At 42.7% G+C, this 18,949-nt stretch overlaps 1 protein-coding gene across 4 annotated transcripts in view; it reads left to right on the forward strand.

Moving 5' to 3' along the window:
• Myo5a (myosin VA (heavy chain 12, myoxin)) overlaps positions 1-18,949 on the forward strand; it is a 121,037-nt gene that overhangs the window by 76,642 nt on the left and 25,446 nt on the right. For 2 of the 4 annotated variants that reach the window (XM_013510278.1, XM_013510281.1), the window contains 11 exons: positions 237-476; positions 1,568-1,816; positions 3,705-3,798; positions 5,287-5,435; positions 9,414-9,527; positions 10,327-10,470; positions 10,648-10,701; positions 12,446-12,673; positions 13,909-13,917; positions 16,258-16,358; positions 18,677-18,757. In XM_013510278.1, coding sequence (XP_013365732.1) covers positions 237-476; positions 1,568-1,816; positions 3,705-3,798; positions 5,287-5,435; positions 9,414-9,527; positions 10,327-10,470; positions 10,648-10,701; positions 12,446-12,673; positions 13,909-13,917; positions 16,258-16,358; positions 18,677-18,757 — 1,463 coding nt within the window. The remainder of the gene's footprint in view (positions 1-236; positions 477-1,567; positions 1,817-3,704; positions 3,799-5,286; positions 5,436-9,413; positions 9,528-10,326; positions 10,471-10,647; positions 10,702-12,445; positions 12,674-13,908; positions 13,918-16,257; positions 16,359-18,676; positions 18,758-18,949) is intronic. The other 2 variants (XM_013510279.1, XM_013510280.1) reach the window with 1 other exon arrangement.

The following is an 18,949-nucleotide window of genomic DNA, read 5'->3' on the forward strand; positions in this document are numbered from 1 at the left end:
ACACACATTTTTGTTTCTCAGTCACCTTCTAAAGTCTCCTTTTCAAATCACTTATAAATAATGTTACGCCTCTGTATTTCATTGGTGCATATAATTCCACTAGTACACTATTGATTCAACATTTTATGTCTTCCCTTCAGGTGACCTCCATTTCCTCACCGACATAGGCTGACAGGGATGAGCCTTGTGATAACAAGGTCCTCAGTCTGACTCTCTGCCCTTGCCCTTCTCTGCAGATGCTTCGGGAGCACAAGGCTATCATCATTCAGAAGTGGGTCCGGGGATGGCTGGCTCGCACCCGCTACCGGCGGTGCCTACATGCCATCATCTACCTTCAGTGCTGCTTCCGGCGGATGATGGCCAAGCGCGAGCTGAAGAAGCTCAAAATTGAAGCACGCTCTGTGGAACGCTACAAGAAGCTGCACATTGGCATGGAGAACAAGATTATGCAGCTGCAGCGCAAAGTTGATGAGCAGGTATGTTGGGAAAAGAAGCCCAGCAGTGGAGCGGGCCTGCAGAAGCCCACTGGGATTCTTTCTAATGCTACCCTTGGCTCTCCCCTTCAGTCTCAGAAAAAAACAAATAGATGTGAGTATAGAAATGGGATGGACTCAGAGGTCGGATTGCAACTGCAAGGAATAAATAAGGCAGGAATTTATCTTTTAAAACACCGTATCTCTGACCTAAACCACTCCAAACCTTTATGACCGAGAGTTGTACAGTACTTTTTGCTCACAGAGCTCTCTCATCACTGTTATTTGCATGCAGTATGTAATCTTCTTGCAGTGAGTGGTCAGCACTGATGCAGCGAGAGAAGCAGGGTGACGCCCACACTTCCAATCCGTGTGCAGCTTATTTGCCCAGATAGAAATTTGGCTGCTTAGCAGTACTTAGTAATATTTTAGCACATGTAAGGGATGTTAAGGTAATTATGGAAATGATAAATATGGCAAACAAAATGGAGCAGAATGAAATAGGATTTACCAGGTTTTCTGAATGGGTGAAAGGTTTTGACTTAGTAAACAGATGTGTGAGAAATTTGGGATTTTTGTCCATTTATTATTCTTATACATCATTTAGATAGTACATAGTTTTTAGTAGCACACCAATCTATATTCAAAAGCAAATATATATCCCCCTGTTTCTGGATTGGCAATCAGGAATCAAGACTTTTCTATGTAACTGAACTTACAGTTATGAGAAAATCACAAATGTGTTGCATATCAAGTCAAACACAGTAGAGCTGTGTTGCTCTGTGTTTGTGTCACTGTGGTTGCGGTACTGTGATATAGTGCAGGTGGGAACGATTGCCCTGTCCCCATCTACTCCCTGCACAGGCAGATGTGCTGTCATCTTGGCCTGGTCTATGTAGCTCAAAGTTGGTTTTAATACCTGGTGTGGTGTAAATGTTTCAGTATTACAAATTTAGTGAGAGGCTGTATCAGTGCTATCAGGACATAGCACAAATCTGGTTTATAAGCTTGGTCTTCTCACCAAAAAAAAACATTGATTCTTCGTATTACAAGTACATATTTGTTTATAATTGCTCATATGTGTGTATTTAAAGAATAAAGACTACAAATGCCTCATGGAGAAACTGACCAGTCTGGAAGGAACATACAACTCTGAGACAGAGAAACTACGAAGTGACTTAGAACGTCTCCAGCTAAGTGAGGAGGAAGCCAAGGTTGCCACTGGCCGGGTCCTTAGTCTACAGGAAGAGCTTGCCAAGCTCCAGAAAGACCTGGAGCAAACTCGGTCAGAGAAAAAGTCCATCGAAGAACGGGCAGATAAATACAAACAAGAAACTGAGCAGGTAGGAACTGACGGCCATACCTGTCTACTTACACAAAGTTGCATGCTGTTGTCTTGACCTGTCCATGTGGCTCGACACTGGCCCAAATCGAGGTAGGTTTACATTCATATGGGCATTTTCCAACCACTTCTCCCACGTGATCGATGAGTAAGCTATAGGTCTTCTAGTAGAATCTTCTGACTGAGGTTAGAATAGAGGCAAAGGAGTATTTTACGTATAAAAATAGCCAGGCATGATGTTGCACACTTGGAGTCGCAGTGCTGTAGGAGGTGGAGGTAGGAGGACTGCAAGTTTGAGCTTGGCTTGGTAACTTACCAGCTTAGTAAAGCCCAGGTTCAAACAAGTTTAAACAGGGGCTAAAGAACCAGCTCAGTGCGAAGGCCCTGGGTTCAGTCTCTAGTACCCACCACATCCATACAATAATAACAGCCAAGTAGCATTTCTGTTCATCTGTTTTCTGTTGCTTTAACCAGATTCTTGGGATGGTAACTTACAAACAAGAGTATATTATCCCACAGTTCTGGAGGCCTACATTGAGGCTATGAAGAAGCCCAAGTGGAGAGATCTGTATGGTGGTGCAGCCAAGAGCTGCCAGCAGATAGAACCCCCTAAAACACCGAGCAGTGAGTGCTTCCTGGCAGCAAACTTGTTTCCACTCCTGCAAAGCTTTATGAAGCACAGAAAACAAAGTTTCTGCAGTAGTGATGAGATATAAACGTTCCTAAAAGTGTCTTGGCATAAGACTTACTGGAAAATATCAACTGACTTTTGAGTGTGCGGGGATGAGCAGACTGGCCCGTGTCTTCTGTCGCTGCTGGAAGGCATCAATGTGCTTCTGCGGTGGGAGAGATGAGGGCTGTACAGCAGCTGTTCTCGAGAGCCCCCGACGGGATGTGGGCTTTGTCCTGAGAGTGATGTGCAGGCCACACCACTGCAGGGCGGGGACCAGGCCAGCCCCAGGAGCACGTGGTGGACTGACTGCTGTGGTACGAAGCTCTTACCCATCCCCACGGTGACAGTCCTCTTCACGTCTATGAGTCCCTCACAAGAAGAGCTTTGCCCCCACCTTTCTCTTCATTAGCAGCTCACACTGAGAGGGTTTGTGGAACTTTGGCTGAGAGAAAGGAATTCACATTTCACTCATCAAAAGCACACATTTTATCCCAAAGATGAACTGTGTAAATTATGTACTTTGAAAGTTACCTTTGGTTTCTGTTTTTGCTTCCTGGGACTCCTTATCCAATCAGAAATAAGAAAGTTAAGGGTCAATGCTTTTTTATTTTAATTATAGTGAACTATATGTGACACAGAATTTACCATTTCTACCATAATTAAATGTGTAGTTCTGTGGCAGTAAGTACATTGACATTGCAGTAAGTTTAATACTTACTTAAACATGGAATAAAAGAACTCACACTTGCAAGACTGCTACAGGCAGATGAAAAGGAATTCTCATAAGCCAAATACCAGGGTGCATCGAAGGTCTTCAGTGAGCTTCCAAAACTAAAAGCCTTCATATCCTCCTAAAGCTCCTGACCTCTTCACTTGAATCATAGGTGATGTGGACTTCACGTTACGGAGGGGAGAAGGTGACTGCATTGCTTGAGAACAGTTTTACCAAGTGCCAGGCAATTGCTGTGTTCCGGGTATAAAGTGAAAGTACCACAGTCAACATGCTTGTGCTCCAGGAATTTCTGGTCCATTTGAGAGGGCAGAAAATCATTTCTAGGGGCTGTAAAGAGGCTGATCAGCAGCTGGTAGCAGCCCAGAGATGGGACATGAGAGAACAGAGGGCTTCCAGGAGGCTCTCTAAGCATGGTAGTTACCCTTGGCATTCGGGCTTCCTCCGTCTGCTGCGGTCTTCTCAGTCTGTGCTTCCACTTTATAGCTGGTGTCAAACCTAAAGGAAGAAAACACTTTGCTGAAGCAGGAGAAAGAGTCCCTCAATCACCTTATTGTGGAGCAGGCTAAGGAGATGACAGGTAAGACTCATGTGGGCCCAATGTATTACACTCCTCCCAAAGTTTTACAAGTCACACCAATATTTGTACAGTTACAACATTGCTTAGAGCTTGGATATTTTAAAATGTTAGGCTATCAGTAAATTTACAAACTTACAACCAAGTATGGTGGCACATGCCTATAATCCTAGCACTCTGAAACGCTGAGGCAGAAGGATCACAAGTTTGAGCCCAGCCTGCACAGTTTAAGAGACATAAAAAGACCCTGTGTCAAAAGAAAAATTTTTTAAAGGGCTGAGGGGGGTAGCTCAGTGTGAAGGCCCTGCATTCAATCCTTAATACCATAAACAAAGTTACAAGTGGCAAGAGTGTCAGTTTTTTTTGTACCAGGATCAAACTCAGGGCCTTGCACTTGTAGGCACTGTGCTACCAAGCTACATCCCTGGCCAAGAGTGTCAAATATTTTGGGTGAATTAGTCAGTGAACTTGTAAGCTTGGCTGTGCACCAGTGTGAACGCTTCAGTCAGTGTCACAAGTAACTTTTACGAAGTTAACTTGTTCTGTGTGTGTTATTTATCAGTGTGGCTTATAGAATTCCTATTGATTTAGTAAACATAATTGTGCTAAAAACTCTTGTATTGATGCATAGTATTTATTTTTAAACTGATGTAATTATACATATTTATGGAGTAAGGTACAACAGTTTGCACATGTGTGCAATGTGCAATGATCAAATCAGGGTGGGATTTCCATCTTCTCATTGGTCATTTCTGTGTGTGGGGAACCATCAGGCTCTTCTAGTTAGTTTTGAAGATGTCATAAATTCTTACAGACCCACTGTACTGCGAACATCAGAACGAATTCCTCCTGCTGAACTATCTGGTACCATTGTCTAATCCACCCCCCACCTTCCACAGTCTCTAGTGACCACTGTTTCACTCTCTTCTGTATCAGATCAATTTTTTTTTAGCTTCCACAAATAAGTGAAAACATACAGTATTTGTTTGTCTGAACCTTGGTTCATATTTATTTTTTTGCTGAAAAAAAAAAATGAATGTTATTATCCTCAAGTCATCTAGTCTTTGCTACCAATCTAAAATAAAAAATTAATTTTTCAAATGGAGAACTCAGTAGATGTGGACATTTATTCTACTTGTTGTTTCTGGGAGTAGATGAGAATGGTGTTAATTTACAAAGAATTAACATATGCAGTAGACATTAGTGTGGCACAGTGCCTACAACAGTCATCTACTAAATTCTTTGGTGTACTGCAGCCTTTGTCCTACTAATTTATTAAACTGGCTGCAGAATATTCTAGATAAACTTCCTCTAGATACTCTCTAGTAACTAATTATTTCTCTCTTGAACATGTTTTTCTTAGCCTATGTTTACTTGATACTCTTCACAGACCACAGTGGTTCTAAAAGTTAAATCCCATGCAGTGACACTGGAAGTCACACTTGCTGTCTGTGGAACCACCCTTGTGGTGCATGTCCTTGCTCTTTTCAGAAACAATGGAGAAGAAGCTAGTGGAAGAAACAAAGCAACTGGAGCTCGACCTGAATGATGAGAGGCTGAGATACCAGAACCTCCTGAATGAGTTCAGTCGCCTGGAAGAGCGGTACGATGACCTCCGGGAAGAGATGGCCCTGGTGGTGGTGAGTCCAGCACCTTTCCTTGTTCAAAATGAGAAACTTTAAACATACACAAAAGTAAATAGAATCAGAAAAGGAGCCTCTGTGTATTCCATGTCTCCATCACCTAGCCCCAGAGTGGGCTTCTGCTCCTGCCCTGCCCTGCCCCATCCAGTGGACTGTATAGGTTCTCAGTGAACCCCAGAAACCATGAAACTTCATTCGTAAGTACTTCAGGAAGAGCAAATACCTATAGCAAAGATCGAACCTAAGGTAGTATAGAAACATCATCATAGCATGACTTTGTTTTATATATTGAATGTTTCAGTATAAAGTTTGCATATAAAGCAAACATTATGTAGTTATTTCCCCCACTGGGTTTTATTCTAATTTCCAAGATAAATTCCTACAAAAAGAAGAGTCAGCCTCTCTTTGAAATAAAGTATCTGTTTTAAGGACTCTGCTGCCTATGCCCATGTGCTTTTGCACTTGGAACAGTTCTACTTATCAAGAAATACATCCCCTAGCTCTCTTACTCCCTACAATGTGCCTCTGCAGCTGTTTGTGTCACTGAAAGCTCTAAAAGATTCACCATCACTGCTCTAGAAGTATCAATCTTAAAGTAATCTAATGCTACAAAAATGGCTAGAAATGTACTAAAATACCTCTTACAGAAAGCAGAGTAATTCAGTATCTATAGGGTACAGTATTTGCTTCAGATTTGGTTTCCACTTGGACCTTCTTGACAAAGTTCTTTAAAATGTGCACTAAAAAGTCAAAACAAAAGAGGTTGTGTAACATAAAAGACTGTTCTCATCCCTGTGCAGATGAGAAAATGTAGTCTAAAAGAGGTTGAAAAGCTAATGTAAATCCCACGTTGGACTGCTATTTCAAACTGCACTGATCTACCCTGACTTCTGTGTGACAGAGAACTTAGAAGCAGGAGCAGGGCAGTGTGGTCCTCACAGCTGGCAAGTCTGAAGAACCCTTGCTGAGCCTGCTCTTCCCTGTTCTCCATGTACCAGTTGCCCAGAGGAAACCTTCCTAGAGTCCGTTTCCTCCATTTCACATTTGCATTCCCCAGACTTGCGTTAAGGGTATTTTTCCTTACTCTTTTTGCTAGGTAACTGTGCCAGCCTGTACGGTGAGCCGTGTTTTAGTTAGAGTTACAGCTCAGCTTTGTATTCCACTGGGTATTTTTGAGGCCATGGTTCCTTGGGATGTTAATAAGTAGCACTGGAAAAGAAAAATGATTCTGGGATCAGATAAATGTGTTAACCACCAATCTAAACAGATATTTTTCCTACAGAATTTCTTAGATTTTTTAATGGCATGAACTTGTAAATTACAGAAAATAAAGCGAGAGAAGCACATGCCATGTGAATCATCCTCTGAGCATATTCTGGGAGTGTCTGTGAGGTCTGGGGGTCACTAGAAATGGCCACCCCCTCCTACCATGTGTTTGTTCCCAGCAGTGCTCCAAGGCTGGTTTCTAATTTCTCAGCCCTTCTTCCTCACCACTGTATGCCTGTGACTCACCCTCAAAGTTCCTGGCTCACAAAATGGTCAGAGAAAGGAAAAAGCAGAGAAAGGAAGATCAGAGGTTGCTTGCCTCCAGCTCACTCCTGTTAAGATTGCCTTTTCCCTTCTCTAGATATAATTAAGATTGTAGTCGTTGCAGAGAACCTTTGCCAAAAATTGCGAAGAATAAAAAAAAAATCTGACTTTATAATATAGAACAACTAGCAGGTTAATAGCACTTTCTTATTTTAATGTTCAGGTAAAACTTCGCAGCTAACAGATGGGCACTTGGCTAATGTTTCATCAGCTCTGCAGTGGAGCGCTCAGTGCTGCAGTCTAGAGCTAGTGGTGCATTTTGCAATAAACAGACTTTTCAAAAGAACAGAGGAAACTGTGGAGGGGGTTTGATAGAGTGCAGGGCTTCCCATAATCTGTGTGATATGTGGGCCAGAGGACACTAATAACGGTGTCACTGATTACCAGGGTGTAGGGTTATCAGCCTTGGCATAGGATTTTGCTCCAAAAACATGGCAATTGTCCAGAGTTTATAGGCACAGGAGGCGGTGATGAAAAGATTGATCCCGGGCTAAAGAGCACACAGTGAAAGTAGAATGAGGTAAGGGACTTCAGAGTGGAGAAGTGCCTAGAGGTAATTCCAACTAAAGAAGGAACCCAGCGTGTCCGCAATGGAGTTATTGGTATTGGCAAAGGGAAGATACAGGTTCTGGAGGAAAAGGAATTCTGGGAACATGACAAATAAGGAGCAGAAGAACAGCAAGGTGCAGATCTTGAGGAACATGATCCAGTGTATGTCTTTGTAATTGAATAAAACATGAACAGGGAAACAGAGCCCTAAAAACTTGCACTGAAAGGTCATCGTCAATGAAGTTGTTGAATTAATGTAGATTCTTAACATTTACAGCAGTAGTGGTTAACAGTCATTGAATGCTTGTTATATGCTAAGCACTCCACTGCACTCTACCTGCATAACTCTTACCACACATAAGCCCCACAAGACAGATATGTTATTCTTTGTAATGATAAAATAAGGCCTGTTGAAATTGGGAGAGGGACAGGCATGTGGCTGAGCTGGAGTCTTACCCAGCTCTGTTTCAGATCCGCAGCACTTATGCACTGCCCTGGGGCCAGAAGCTACATTAAATAGCAAGTAGCAGGGCCAGGCATGCAGTCAGTGGAGCGTTTGCCTCACATGTTCAACACCCTGGTCTCAGTTCAGGGAACCAGAGCCAGAAAACAGTGATCTTTCCTTCAGACTGTAAGTTATTCCTTGTTTAATGATAAATCCATGTGGGATAAATGAGGCGCTTACTCTCTTTTTTTCCTGGTGCTGGGCATGGAATCCATGACCTTATACATGCTAGGCAAGCTCTCTACCCTGGCTATATCCCCAGCCCTTACCCATTTTAAATAAATTTATTAAAAATCACTGTCCTAGTGTTTATATGGATGCACCTGTTTTTCTTGATGATGCAATAAGTTTGTTAAATGTCATTCCATACAGCTGTAGGCTTTTGCTGGAAAGTTTAAGTAACAAGCACTCTAAAAGAGTAAATATGCCTTTACCTGTACATTTGGTGATTCTCCTTTTTCTTGCACACTTCTGAGTTTTTGAGGTTTGGTATTTTCTTTGGGGCTTCCTTATGCATTAGATACAAGTTGAGCCAGCCTGAGGCTGTAACTGTTTGACTTTACTGTTCCACATGAGCTTTCTGAGCATGGATTTCGTAGTTATCACAAGGCATAAAAGTCTCACCTGAGCTCCCAAATAACCCAGGGGTAAGGAGATCTCTTAGAGCAGCCTTCTTGCCTCGTGCCTACTGCCTGTTTTTCTCACTGCTTCCTGCAGAGACAGTGAGTATAAACTTCATGCATAAGTGTGGCAGTGTATCATTTATGCCCACTTACCATATAGTACAATGGTCATGCATATTGTTCAATAATTTTTTGAACTTTCTGTTAAGTTTTGTTTGATCACAACACAAAAGTCATTGCATGGACAGAGTATGCTGTCCCAGTGTGACAGGCCACTCAAAACTTTAAAGTTCCAAAGGGAACTTTTTATGTTCTTTTTTTTTTTTTTTTGGTTTTTCTCCGGTACTGGGAACCGAACTCACGACCTTGCGCTTACCAGGCAGGCGCTTCTGCCGCTGAGCTAAATCTCCAGCCCCTCAAAGGGAACTTTTTAATAATCACAGATAATTTTCCTCCAGGCTTCGGTTTCATACGTATTCTTCTCATGCCTTGTGTATAGCTGGTAATTCCAACTAAAGAAGTAATTGAATAAAATTACTTCTTCAGCTGGTCCTGCCCTTTGTACAGACTTGGTCAGGACAACATGGAACAGATCACTTGGGCATCAACACACCTCAATGGGAGTTAGAACTGAGAAAAAGGGGCACTTTGAATTGTCCCCAGTTGAATTATGTTGTATTATTTATACCTGGGTTACTTGCCTTGCAGACTGTGCCTAAACCTGGCCACAAGAGGACAGACTCCACGCACAGCAGTAATGAATCTGAGTACACCTTTAGCTCCGAAATCGCAGACACTGAGGATATTCCATCAAGGACAGAGGTACATGATAGACATCTGTCCCTAAGAGTAGGATGCAACCATGCTTTTGTTCACAGGGAAAATTTCCAATAAGTGACCTGTAGGTGATTGGTCAACGGTGTACATACATACATACTGCATGTAATTTTGACCAGTACACATAGCAGTAGGGTTTGGGTGCTGGGAATTGTACATGCTGGCACATGCTTTACTACTGAGCAACAGCCCCAGCCCCCGTTGTAGTTTTCAGTATAATTTTGATGGAGATAGTTACTTTCAGAATTCCCTTTTATACCTTAACATGTTCACAGATAATATGGGCTATCAAGAATTTATTTCAGACTGAGGTAAATTATTTTAAAAGTCATTTAGGTAATTCTATTGACTGACATCCAGGTTTTTGCCATTTTTTTTTGCAATTACAAAAATGCTCCAGTGGATATCTTTTTCCATCTATTTTTGTCTACTGGAATGAGTATTACTGTGGGATTCACTCCTGAACATTTTTTTTCTAGGTTAAAGGGTATGCATTTAAATTTTAATAAAACAGCGACATTGCCCTTTTCAAAGATTTATTTCTGTGTCCACCAGTATCATAGAGTCACTATTGAGAACACAAGGCATTAATCTTTTTAGTCTTTGCTGGCTTTCTAAGGGAGAAGCAATACCTCAGTGTTTAATTTGCATTTCTGCAATTGTTAGCAAAGAGGACCCTGTGTCTGTATATATTCTCTCTGGGTGTTGACATTTCCTCGGTGGATTTACCTGTCCATCCCTTCCTCAATGGCTTGCCTTGACTCTTGTGATTTCTGGGATTTAGGAGCTCAGTGAGAAGAGGGTACCCCTGGACATGTCACTGTTCCTCAAGCTCCAGAAGCGGGTTACAGAGCTGGAGCAGGAGAAGCAGGTGATGCAGGATGAGCTGGACCGCAAGGAGGAGCAGGTGCTACGCAGCAAGGCGAAGGTGCGCTCCCCACCCACTGCATGCCGCGGGGAGCTGTCTAGGAGGGGTAGTACTCATCTAGTAGTTCAGTTAAAGCACTGAGGGCTAAACCTTCCTCACTGTTTCTGTAGAGCAAGTAACTGTTGTAAGAGTAAAAATGTGACAAAATATAAAGTTTTTACTTTATTTTTTTCCCAGGAAGAAGAAAGACCACATATCAGAGGTGCAGAACTGGAGTATGAGTCCCTCAAGGTAATGGGAAGCTTCTGGCCAGGACTTTGGCTATTTGGTTTTGTAGACCTGTGCAAACCCTGTCTTTCTCAGAGATGGAGGTTTTCCCAGAAGCCTCAGAGGAATCCTTCTTCAGCATTACTTCTAGCCTGCGTGGCTTCCTTTCATAAACTCTGTTTCAGTCACACCAAAGTCTAGGCTTTGGGAACGGAAATAGCTGCCATTTGAGGGTACAATAACCTGGACTCAGATGCCCCATCTGCTGCCCTCAAAATCTGATTGGATGTGGGGGGACAGAGCAGAGGCTGGGGAGCAGTCTGCTCTGCAGACTCTCCTGCCTCATGTGCACAGGGAGAGATAAAGACCTCTTTGTGCAGTGATTGAAGCCCAAAGTTACAAAATATTAGATCACTGGTTCTCAAAACTTTGGCCCTTGGCCCATGGGATCAGTTTTACCTGGTAGTCTTAGAAATGCACATTTTCAGGCCCCACACTACTAGGCCTACTAAATCAGAACTGCTGGCAGTGGGGCCCAGCACCCTGAGTGTTAACAAAAACTAGAGGTAATTCTGCTGCACATTAAAGATTAGAAACCTGTGTCAGAGCTTAGGCCACAAAGTAAAGACTTTTATGTATTTTCGACTGCAGAAACGGGCAGTGCAAATCTGATTGTGGTGGTGGGAGATTAGAGTTAGGAGGGAGCTGTTCTCATCATGAAATAATTGATCAGTTCAGGATGGAAAGGGTTACATTTCCTTAGACTAAAAAAAAGGAATTTTTAGGAGTTTTGATGTATCTCAAAAGACATAATATGGTGCTGCAAACCCAAAATTGTTTGTCTTGAAAGAAACAACAGACATGAGAGTGTCTTACTTCCACTGCCATTATCTGTGTCATGCTACCCGACACACCACGGTGCTTTCCTAAGATAGATTCACATGCCTGTCTGCTTGGGTGTGTCCCAGCCCGTGCCTTTGCGACACTGTGTTTTGGTGCCACTGCCATTCTGTCCTGGGCTCCTGCTGCTGTGGTTTGAATGGTGTGTGGAGAGGGCTGGCTGGAGGAATGAGGGGACTGGTGATTGTGCTGAGGGTGAGGGTCCCTGTGTTCCTTGGAGCAGTCAGAGGGCGTGGCTCTCAGTCTGTCTTCGCATTCCCAAGGCTCTGCCACCTGCTTCCCAAGTATGTCACACAGGAAAGAAGTTAGGAAAACACATTATGTGTTGTCATTGAAACACCAGAGGGAACTTTATCAGTTTAAATGATACTGTAACTTTTTAAAAAATTATAATTTAGAAGCCTAAAATTTCAGTGGTCTTTTCATTCTGTGTTACAAAGGAAATAAGAGGCCCATACTAAAGATCTCAGGGTTTCAGCCATCTGGCTCATTGCTGGATACATCCTGACCTGGACACTTGGCCTTGCCCGGGTGTTTACCTGCACACAAACCTGAGTTCCTTAGGACTGGCTGAACCCACCCATGGGAGTCAGCAGTCTCTCTGGGCCTGTCAGTGCTCCCTGAGCAGACCGGAATACATTGTGACTCTGGAATTTGGGTTGATGATGTAAACTGCCATTAGCCTTGCTCAACTCCACTTGGTTCAGATGCCCTTCGTGTGCAGAGCAGTTCCCAGCAGACTTAGGAAGCCACTAATGGCAGAGTTCTGGTGTCTTCTTCCAGCAGAACTCTTGCATGCGGGGAAGTTGAGCTTCCCAGGGGGAAGTGGAGGTGACAGCAGTGGACTTTGCTTTATCTCCTCATCCAGCGTCAGGAACTGGAGTCAGAAAACAAAAAACTGAAAAATGAGCTAAATGAGTTACGCAAGGCCCTCAGTGAGAAGAACGCCCCAGAAGTGACTGCTCCGGGTGCGCCGGCCTACCGCGTCCTCATGGAGCAGTTGACGTCTGTGAGTGAGGAGCTGGACGTCCGCAAGGAGGAGGTCCTCATCCTGAGGTCCCAGCTGGTGAGCCAGAAGGAGGCCATACAGCCCAAGGTGAGCGTGATATATGGCTGCATGGGCTTAGAGCCAGGCCTCTGCTTCTGCCAGTCCCTCTGGCCTGAGGGAGCGGACACTTAGGAACATGTTCACTCTGATTGAGGGTACAGCTCTTTTTTTAAAAAAATACTGCAGTGTTATCTTGAGATGGTTCAGAAGGGCACTCTCCATTTTGGCTGGGCCATGTAGGTGTCACCTGCACCAGGGTGCTGTCGGGTGGTCCCCAAGGCTGCCACTGTAGCTAGGCCTGGAGAAGCAAGACTGCAGACTGTTAGATGAGAAGAGAGAGTCAAGGGGAGGAGAGGAGGGTACCAGGGAAGATGATAGAGTGTATGCTACAGGCATGTACGAAATTGCTACAGTGAAACCCAATATTCTATAGAATTTAACATATATACAGTATGATGTACAGTTACAGATTCAAAAAAATGAATGAAGCATTCCTACCTCTGGTTCCTAGGTGACAAACTGATAGTCTTTCTTTTTTATTTACAAGTAATAATTGTGTATATTTGAGAAGAAACTGCAGGAAAAGGAAACTGAAAAGTGGCACAACAATCAAGCTAGTAGGGCATGCAGTTTTGGTGTCACACATGCTCACCTCCATGTACCCTCCTGTCCCTAATGGCTTGGCCCTGTCTAACCAAGGTCCCTGCTTAGCCAGCTCCCAGACTACACATTGTATCAACCTTGCCCTTTCCTCAAACGGTGCCTACCACACTAATGAGACTTCCAGACACCTCAGGGATATTTGTCCCACCTAATTTCCAGTTTGCAGGGCAGTGCTAAGCAATGCCCAGAGAGCCGTGGGATCAGGTTTACCCACTGCACTGCCAGAGCACCAGGGAGGTTTTTCCTGGACTAGCATTCTCCTAGTGGGTGTGACCAGGACTCACACAGGCCGAGGATACAAGTTCTCCCAGGCTTACTACCAGGAGGACCATTCTCTGAAATACTCAGAACTGTTGTAAAACCAAAATACCAGATCAACTCAAGAAAGTGTTTATCCCTAAGAAACAAAAGGCACAATCACATAAATACAAATTAATGTCCATTATATCCCAGTTTCATGAATGTTAATTTATTTATGAGCTTACTTTTAGGAGAAGGAACTCATGGTTTTTTTAAAATTAGGTTTATCTTGTTATAATAGAGTTCATTGATGAAATTTATTCATGGAACTAAAGATTTGTTGTTTTCTCCATTTGTGCTTGCTAACTTGTGATTTTCAGGATGACAAGGTAATTGTAAAGTTTTTTTAGCTTTTATTAAGTACTTATATTTAATCCTTTGGTTTACAGAACTCCTCTCCTAGTATATGCAGTTAATACTTTCTGACCACCAAGTCTGATTTGTTATATACAAGTTAACTTTCTATTTGACTCACATCCTCTTTCGAAGTCAGTGGGAAAAACAAGTGGTTACCATGGGTGCCAGTCTGCATCATTGAGAGTTCTCCGTAGCCTCTAGCTCATCATCAGCACTGTGACTCACCAGTAGGTATGGAGTCCAATGCAAGGAGCGAGGGAGCCCTTCCCTGCTAGTGCCTGCCAGGGCACAGGCACTCCCAACTCCCCTCTGCCAGCTGAGGTTTGTTGGTCAAGCAAGGGTGAGAAGGAACTGGGAAGCCGAAGCAGCTTTCTTTACCACCTTTGCATCTCCCTGCACGCAGGCTCTGTAGCTGGGATGAAAATGGATCTTGATGAGGTTGCAGAATCAAAATTCTCTACCAAATCCTTTTTGTTTTTTACTTTGGCAGTACTGGAGACAGAAGCTAGGCTTATGTATGTTAGGCAAGCACTCTGCCACTGAGCTACATCCCTAACCTCTTTGCCTTTAAGACAAGGTCTTGCTAAGTTGCTGGGGCTGGTGTCAAATTTGGAACCTTTCTCCCTCATCCTACCAAGTAGCTGATATAATAAGCGTGCACCATAAAGCCTGGCTCTGTTGCATCTTTTTTTCAGCTACTGGGTGAAAGATACTTCTGGGGTTTCCATGCATGCTGCAATGTGCAATATTTCAGAACTTCTGATGTCTGACTTAGGAGAAACAAACTCCCAAACTCTGAGCAGTGAGTTAGGAATTTCCTAACACTGTGGTCCAAATCCAGTTGCATCCCCATTTCCACATCTTAGCTAAAGTACACAAAACTGGCTGCTTATTTCCTAGGCTGAGAACATATGAAGAAACCTAGTTTTCCCTTGGACTAGTTAGTTAGATCAAGTTTCCTAGTTTTCCAAAGCTCAAAACCACTCTCTATACCTTCAGATATGAGAGCAGGCAGGTATCATTATTTGCTATAGAAACTTGGGTCTTTGAAAGATGACTGATGAGTCTTAAAAGTTTGAGAATCACCCTTTGTAGAATAGAAAGATATTTTTTTCCTTTCAAGGAAAGAGGAAAAGGAAATTCTCTGAAATATGTACTAAATATTTATAAAACATAACTAAAGAAATGTTACATTGGCATTTATAAGATTTTTAAAATTCAGTAAAACAGCTTTTTATTAGTAACTGTTATCAGGCTATATTTGGTTATCTTAAAGGGTACATTTGTAAGTTCACAGAGGGACAGCATTATGAGAGATGTGGAATTTTTGTTTCTTACACACACTGAGAATTAAAGCAAGCATTCTAGTTGACATCAAAGTTATTTTAGAATTAGTCTCTCAGATCACGATACTTGAAGTATAGACTGTGAAGTCCATTTCATTGTGAACCTGACTGCAGAACAGATGCAGGCTAAAGGGTCAGGCATGCCCTGTTCACACAAACAGGATGGGCTGTTGGGTTCTAAAGTGAATTATCTTTTAGAGGTTGCCCTGCTCTAAAGAGTTAGAAGGTGCCTAAATAGAAGGCAAGATTTTGAAACTATACTGATTGTCAGACAAATTAGACTAACATGGGGCAAAGATAAATTTTAAAATGTTAGCAAAACTATGTTGGCAAAAGTTCTTTCTATAAAATCATCACCTGTTGGACCTGTTTGATGTTTATCTCAAAAGCTCACATGCCATGCTATACTATAGCAGAGGGAAAAAGAAATAGTAACAGATAGTACATACTAAAAGAAGCTGAATCTGTCCCATTTGTATATATTATAAGATGTGAAGGGAAAGGCTTTTAATTTTACTAAAGTATATCATTTGAAAACTATTTTCTTTGTATTGTCTTTAATGGAAAAAATGAGCTTTATGTCAAACTTTCTGTGCTTAATTAGGTGTTTCATTCTAACTAATCAGAAAGTAGCAGAAAGAGCAATGTTGCTCTTTCCTTTAAGTTGTCACCTGGTTATTTTCCTAATGCTCCGTACCCACGAGTGCATATGCATTTTTCACGTGATGTAGTGACAAAGATCCCAGCAGCACCTGTCCTCACCGGGCAGGTACTCAAACTTTCTACACCTTTGTGGTAGAATGAGGGTGTCCTCAGAAGGGACACGCCCACAGGACATGAGGCTCTGAGGCGGTGCAGGTGTGGGGAGCACAGATGCTCCACCCTGCTGGAGGAGGCCTGTGCTGCCTGTGGTCCAAGGCCTCTGAGTGGAGTCTTAACATGGAAATGTGTCCTTTCTCCTTTCAGAATACAATGACAGATTCCACAATTCTTTTGGAAGATGTACAAAAAATGAAAGATAAAGGTGAAATTGCACAAGCATACATTGGTTTGAAAGAAACAAACAGGTAAGTTTATTCTTCTTTTACTCGTTTTTGTTTAATTGAATTGCTCTTTATTCTTTAAGCTAGCCTCTTACACATTAACTCAACATGTTTATTCCTTGCTATATTAGACATCAGCTGATCTTCAGAAAGAATCCAAAGTTCCAGTGTAATCCCAGTAAAATCCCATTTATAGTATTAGGGAATTTCATGGGTGAGAAGTGTCAGAGATAATGTTACTTACATTAAGGGAAGATATTTTTGTATATTGAGGGGCTTAGCTTTGAGGTGCTACCTTGCGAGGAAAACCCGTTGCTTATTTTGGACTACTTAGATAGTCCTTTCTGTAGTCTGGGTAGTTCTTCCAGATAGTTACTTGAAGGTTTGTAGGGGTATCTGCAGCTTTCAGCAGTTAACACTTATGTGAGAAGTGATAGGGTATGTGGAATTACGTCAGTGGGGGCCTCACAATTCTAAGGGATGCGGCTTCTTCGGTGGGAGAATAAAGGCTCATGTTGTCTGCCTTCCTACCTCCCACTTCCTAGCAGAAGTGGGAGTGCTGAAAACTCTGAACACAGGACTGCATGCTGCACCATTCTGAGCACACATAGCAGTGAGGACCACAAAAGCATAGTTCTGGAGCTTTGTCCTGTCAGTGTAGGGACAGTGTACACCAAGACTGGTATGCATAAATACCTCACTACTGAAGATGTTTGCTGTGCAAAAAGTATGACACTCTTACCTGCTTTTCTGGGCAAGGGTGGAGAATGCTCATAGAAGTATTTGGTCAAACTAAAATTTTAATTTATGAGTGTAAAGTAACAGCATCTCCTTATATCTAAGAATGTGTCATTATGAAAGAGCTCTATTGCACTCCTCATCCATCCACTTTGCCATTCGATTATGAGGCAGGCATGGGGCACCCACTTGCAGCCGGGCCCTGTGCTAAACACTGGGAGCACAGCAGAAAGCAGGGTAGATGCAGTCTGTACCCTGCCAGAGGTGACAAGCTGCCAGGCAGACAGCCAGGAGGGCTTGCATCTTTTTCCAGAGATAGTGGCAGTCATTGGGAGGTTTTCAGTAGGAAGGGGATGTGATGAGATTTGAATTTTAGAAAGCTAGCCCTGGAGAATTAGAGAATAGGTTGTGAAGGAACCAGATTGAAAACATAAAGACCAGATAAGAGGCTTTTCCTGTAATCCAGCAGCTGGCTCATGGCAAGTGGGGCTGAGGGAATGGGGCAGTCTGAGAGAGACGTAGAAAGACGACGGCACAGCCTTGTGGTGGCTTACCTGTGTGGGCAAGGTAGGGTAGCCGTTTCTAGAACATGAGCAAGTCCAGAACGGTGTTGGTAGATTTACACGCCCTGAACGCAAGGAGCCAGGAAGACATCCAGGGAGAGAATCCATCAGCTAGACCTGTAGCCAGGAGAGATGTGTGGGCTGAGGTAGACATTTTTAAATTATCAGAGTATAATAAAATCGTTGAAACCTTGAAACAGACGAACTCTCAGGAAAAACAATAGGTGGGAAATAGAAGAAAGTTCCCTCAAATTTGTGTTCTGTAAATGGAGCGAGAGTGAGTTGCTGGTCTCCTTATCTCAGAGTCCTTCACGGGCGCCTGCTCTTCAGCCTTGGTCTTCCTCCAGGTAGACGTGGCAGACCCTGGGGGGCTGGGTGAAGAGCTTAGCAAACACTCAGAAAATGCTGTTTATGAAAACTGTTGTCAGCTTTCTCATTGCTGTCTGTTAATTACACTACTTTTAGTAAAAGGTAACACATCTCCAATACTAAAAGCAGTTTCTCCAAATCTTTAAATGTTTGACAAAAAATTTTAAAATCATGTCATAAAAGCTGGGAACTTTGAGTGTGTTCTTATTTATGTTACTTCTGTAAGAACTTTTTAAATGAGAGCTCAAATCTTATTAAGCTAAAAAGAGTTCCTTCTCAGAAGACTTAACTCCACTTTGAAATCAGTGGTGAAGATTGGCCAAGGAAGATAGCAGCTGGAGCCTTTGCTCCCTCTGCGTCATCACAGTTAGCCTGGGCCTAATTCTGATGTGCAGGGTTAAAGACGGAGTCCCTTGTGCTTTCTCGGTCATTTCTCATTTCTTCTGGAAAAGTATTTCGCTCTAATTTCTACTTATTTACATGTGATGTTACATACCTATTTTAAACAAGTAACCAGAAGTGATTTCCATGTAGTGTCTTAGTCATGTGTAATTAATAGACGCAGTCTTGTCGCTTCGTGAGATACTGAGTACCATGTGCTGCTCCTGACCACCATCATCTCACCACCACCCTATGCCCCTGTGTTTGTGTTGTTTTTCCTTTTACATGGAGACCGTCTGCTCTGGATTGCCATGAGTTGAATGAGGACGGAGAGCTGTGGCTGGTTTATGAAGGGTTAAAACAAGCCAACAGGTTATATTTGTCTCTCAAATGGAATGTTATTCTTGTGCTGCTCTCCTTACTAACAGTGGCCTCGTGACTTTAACTCCTGATTCCTATGCGTTAATTACTTTCCTAGGTAACTTACTTTCAGTAAAACTTAGGACACTCCGCCAAACACCTTCTTAAAACCTTCTCCACTAATAGATACCATAAAGGCCAAAA

The sequence above is a fragment of the Chinchilla lanigera genome, unplaced genomic scaffold (assembly GCF_000276665.1).
Source record: "Chinchilla lanigera isolate Chin_1 unplaced genomic scaffold, ChiLan1.0 scaffold00008, whole genome shotgun sequence".
Lineage (NCBI taxonomy): Eukaryota > Metazoa > Chordata > Mammalia > Rodentia > Chinchillidae > Chinchilla > Chinchilla lanigera.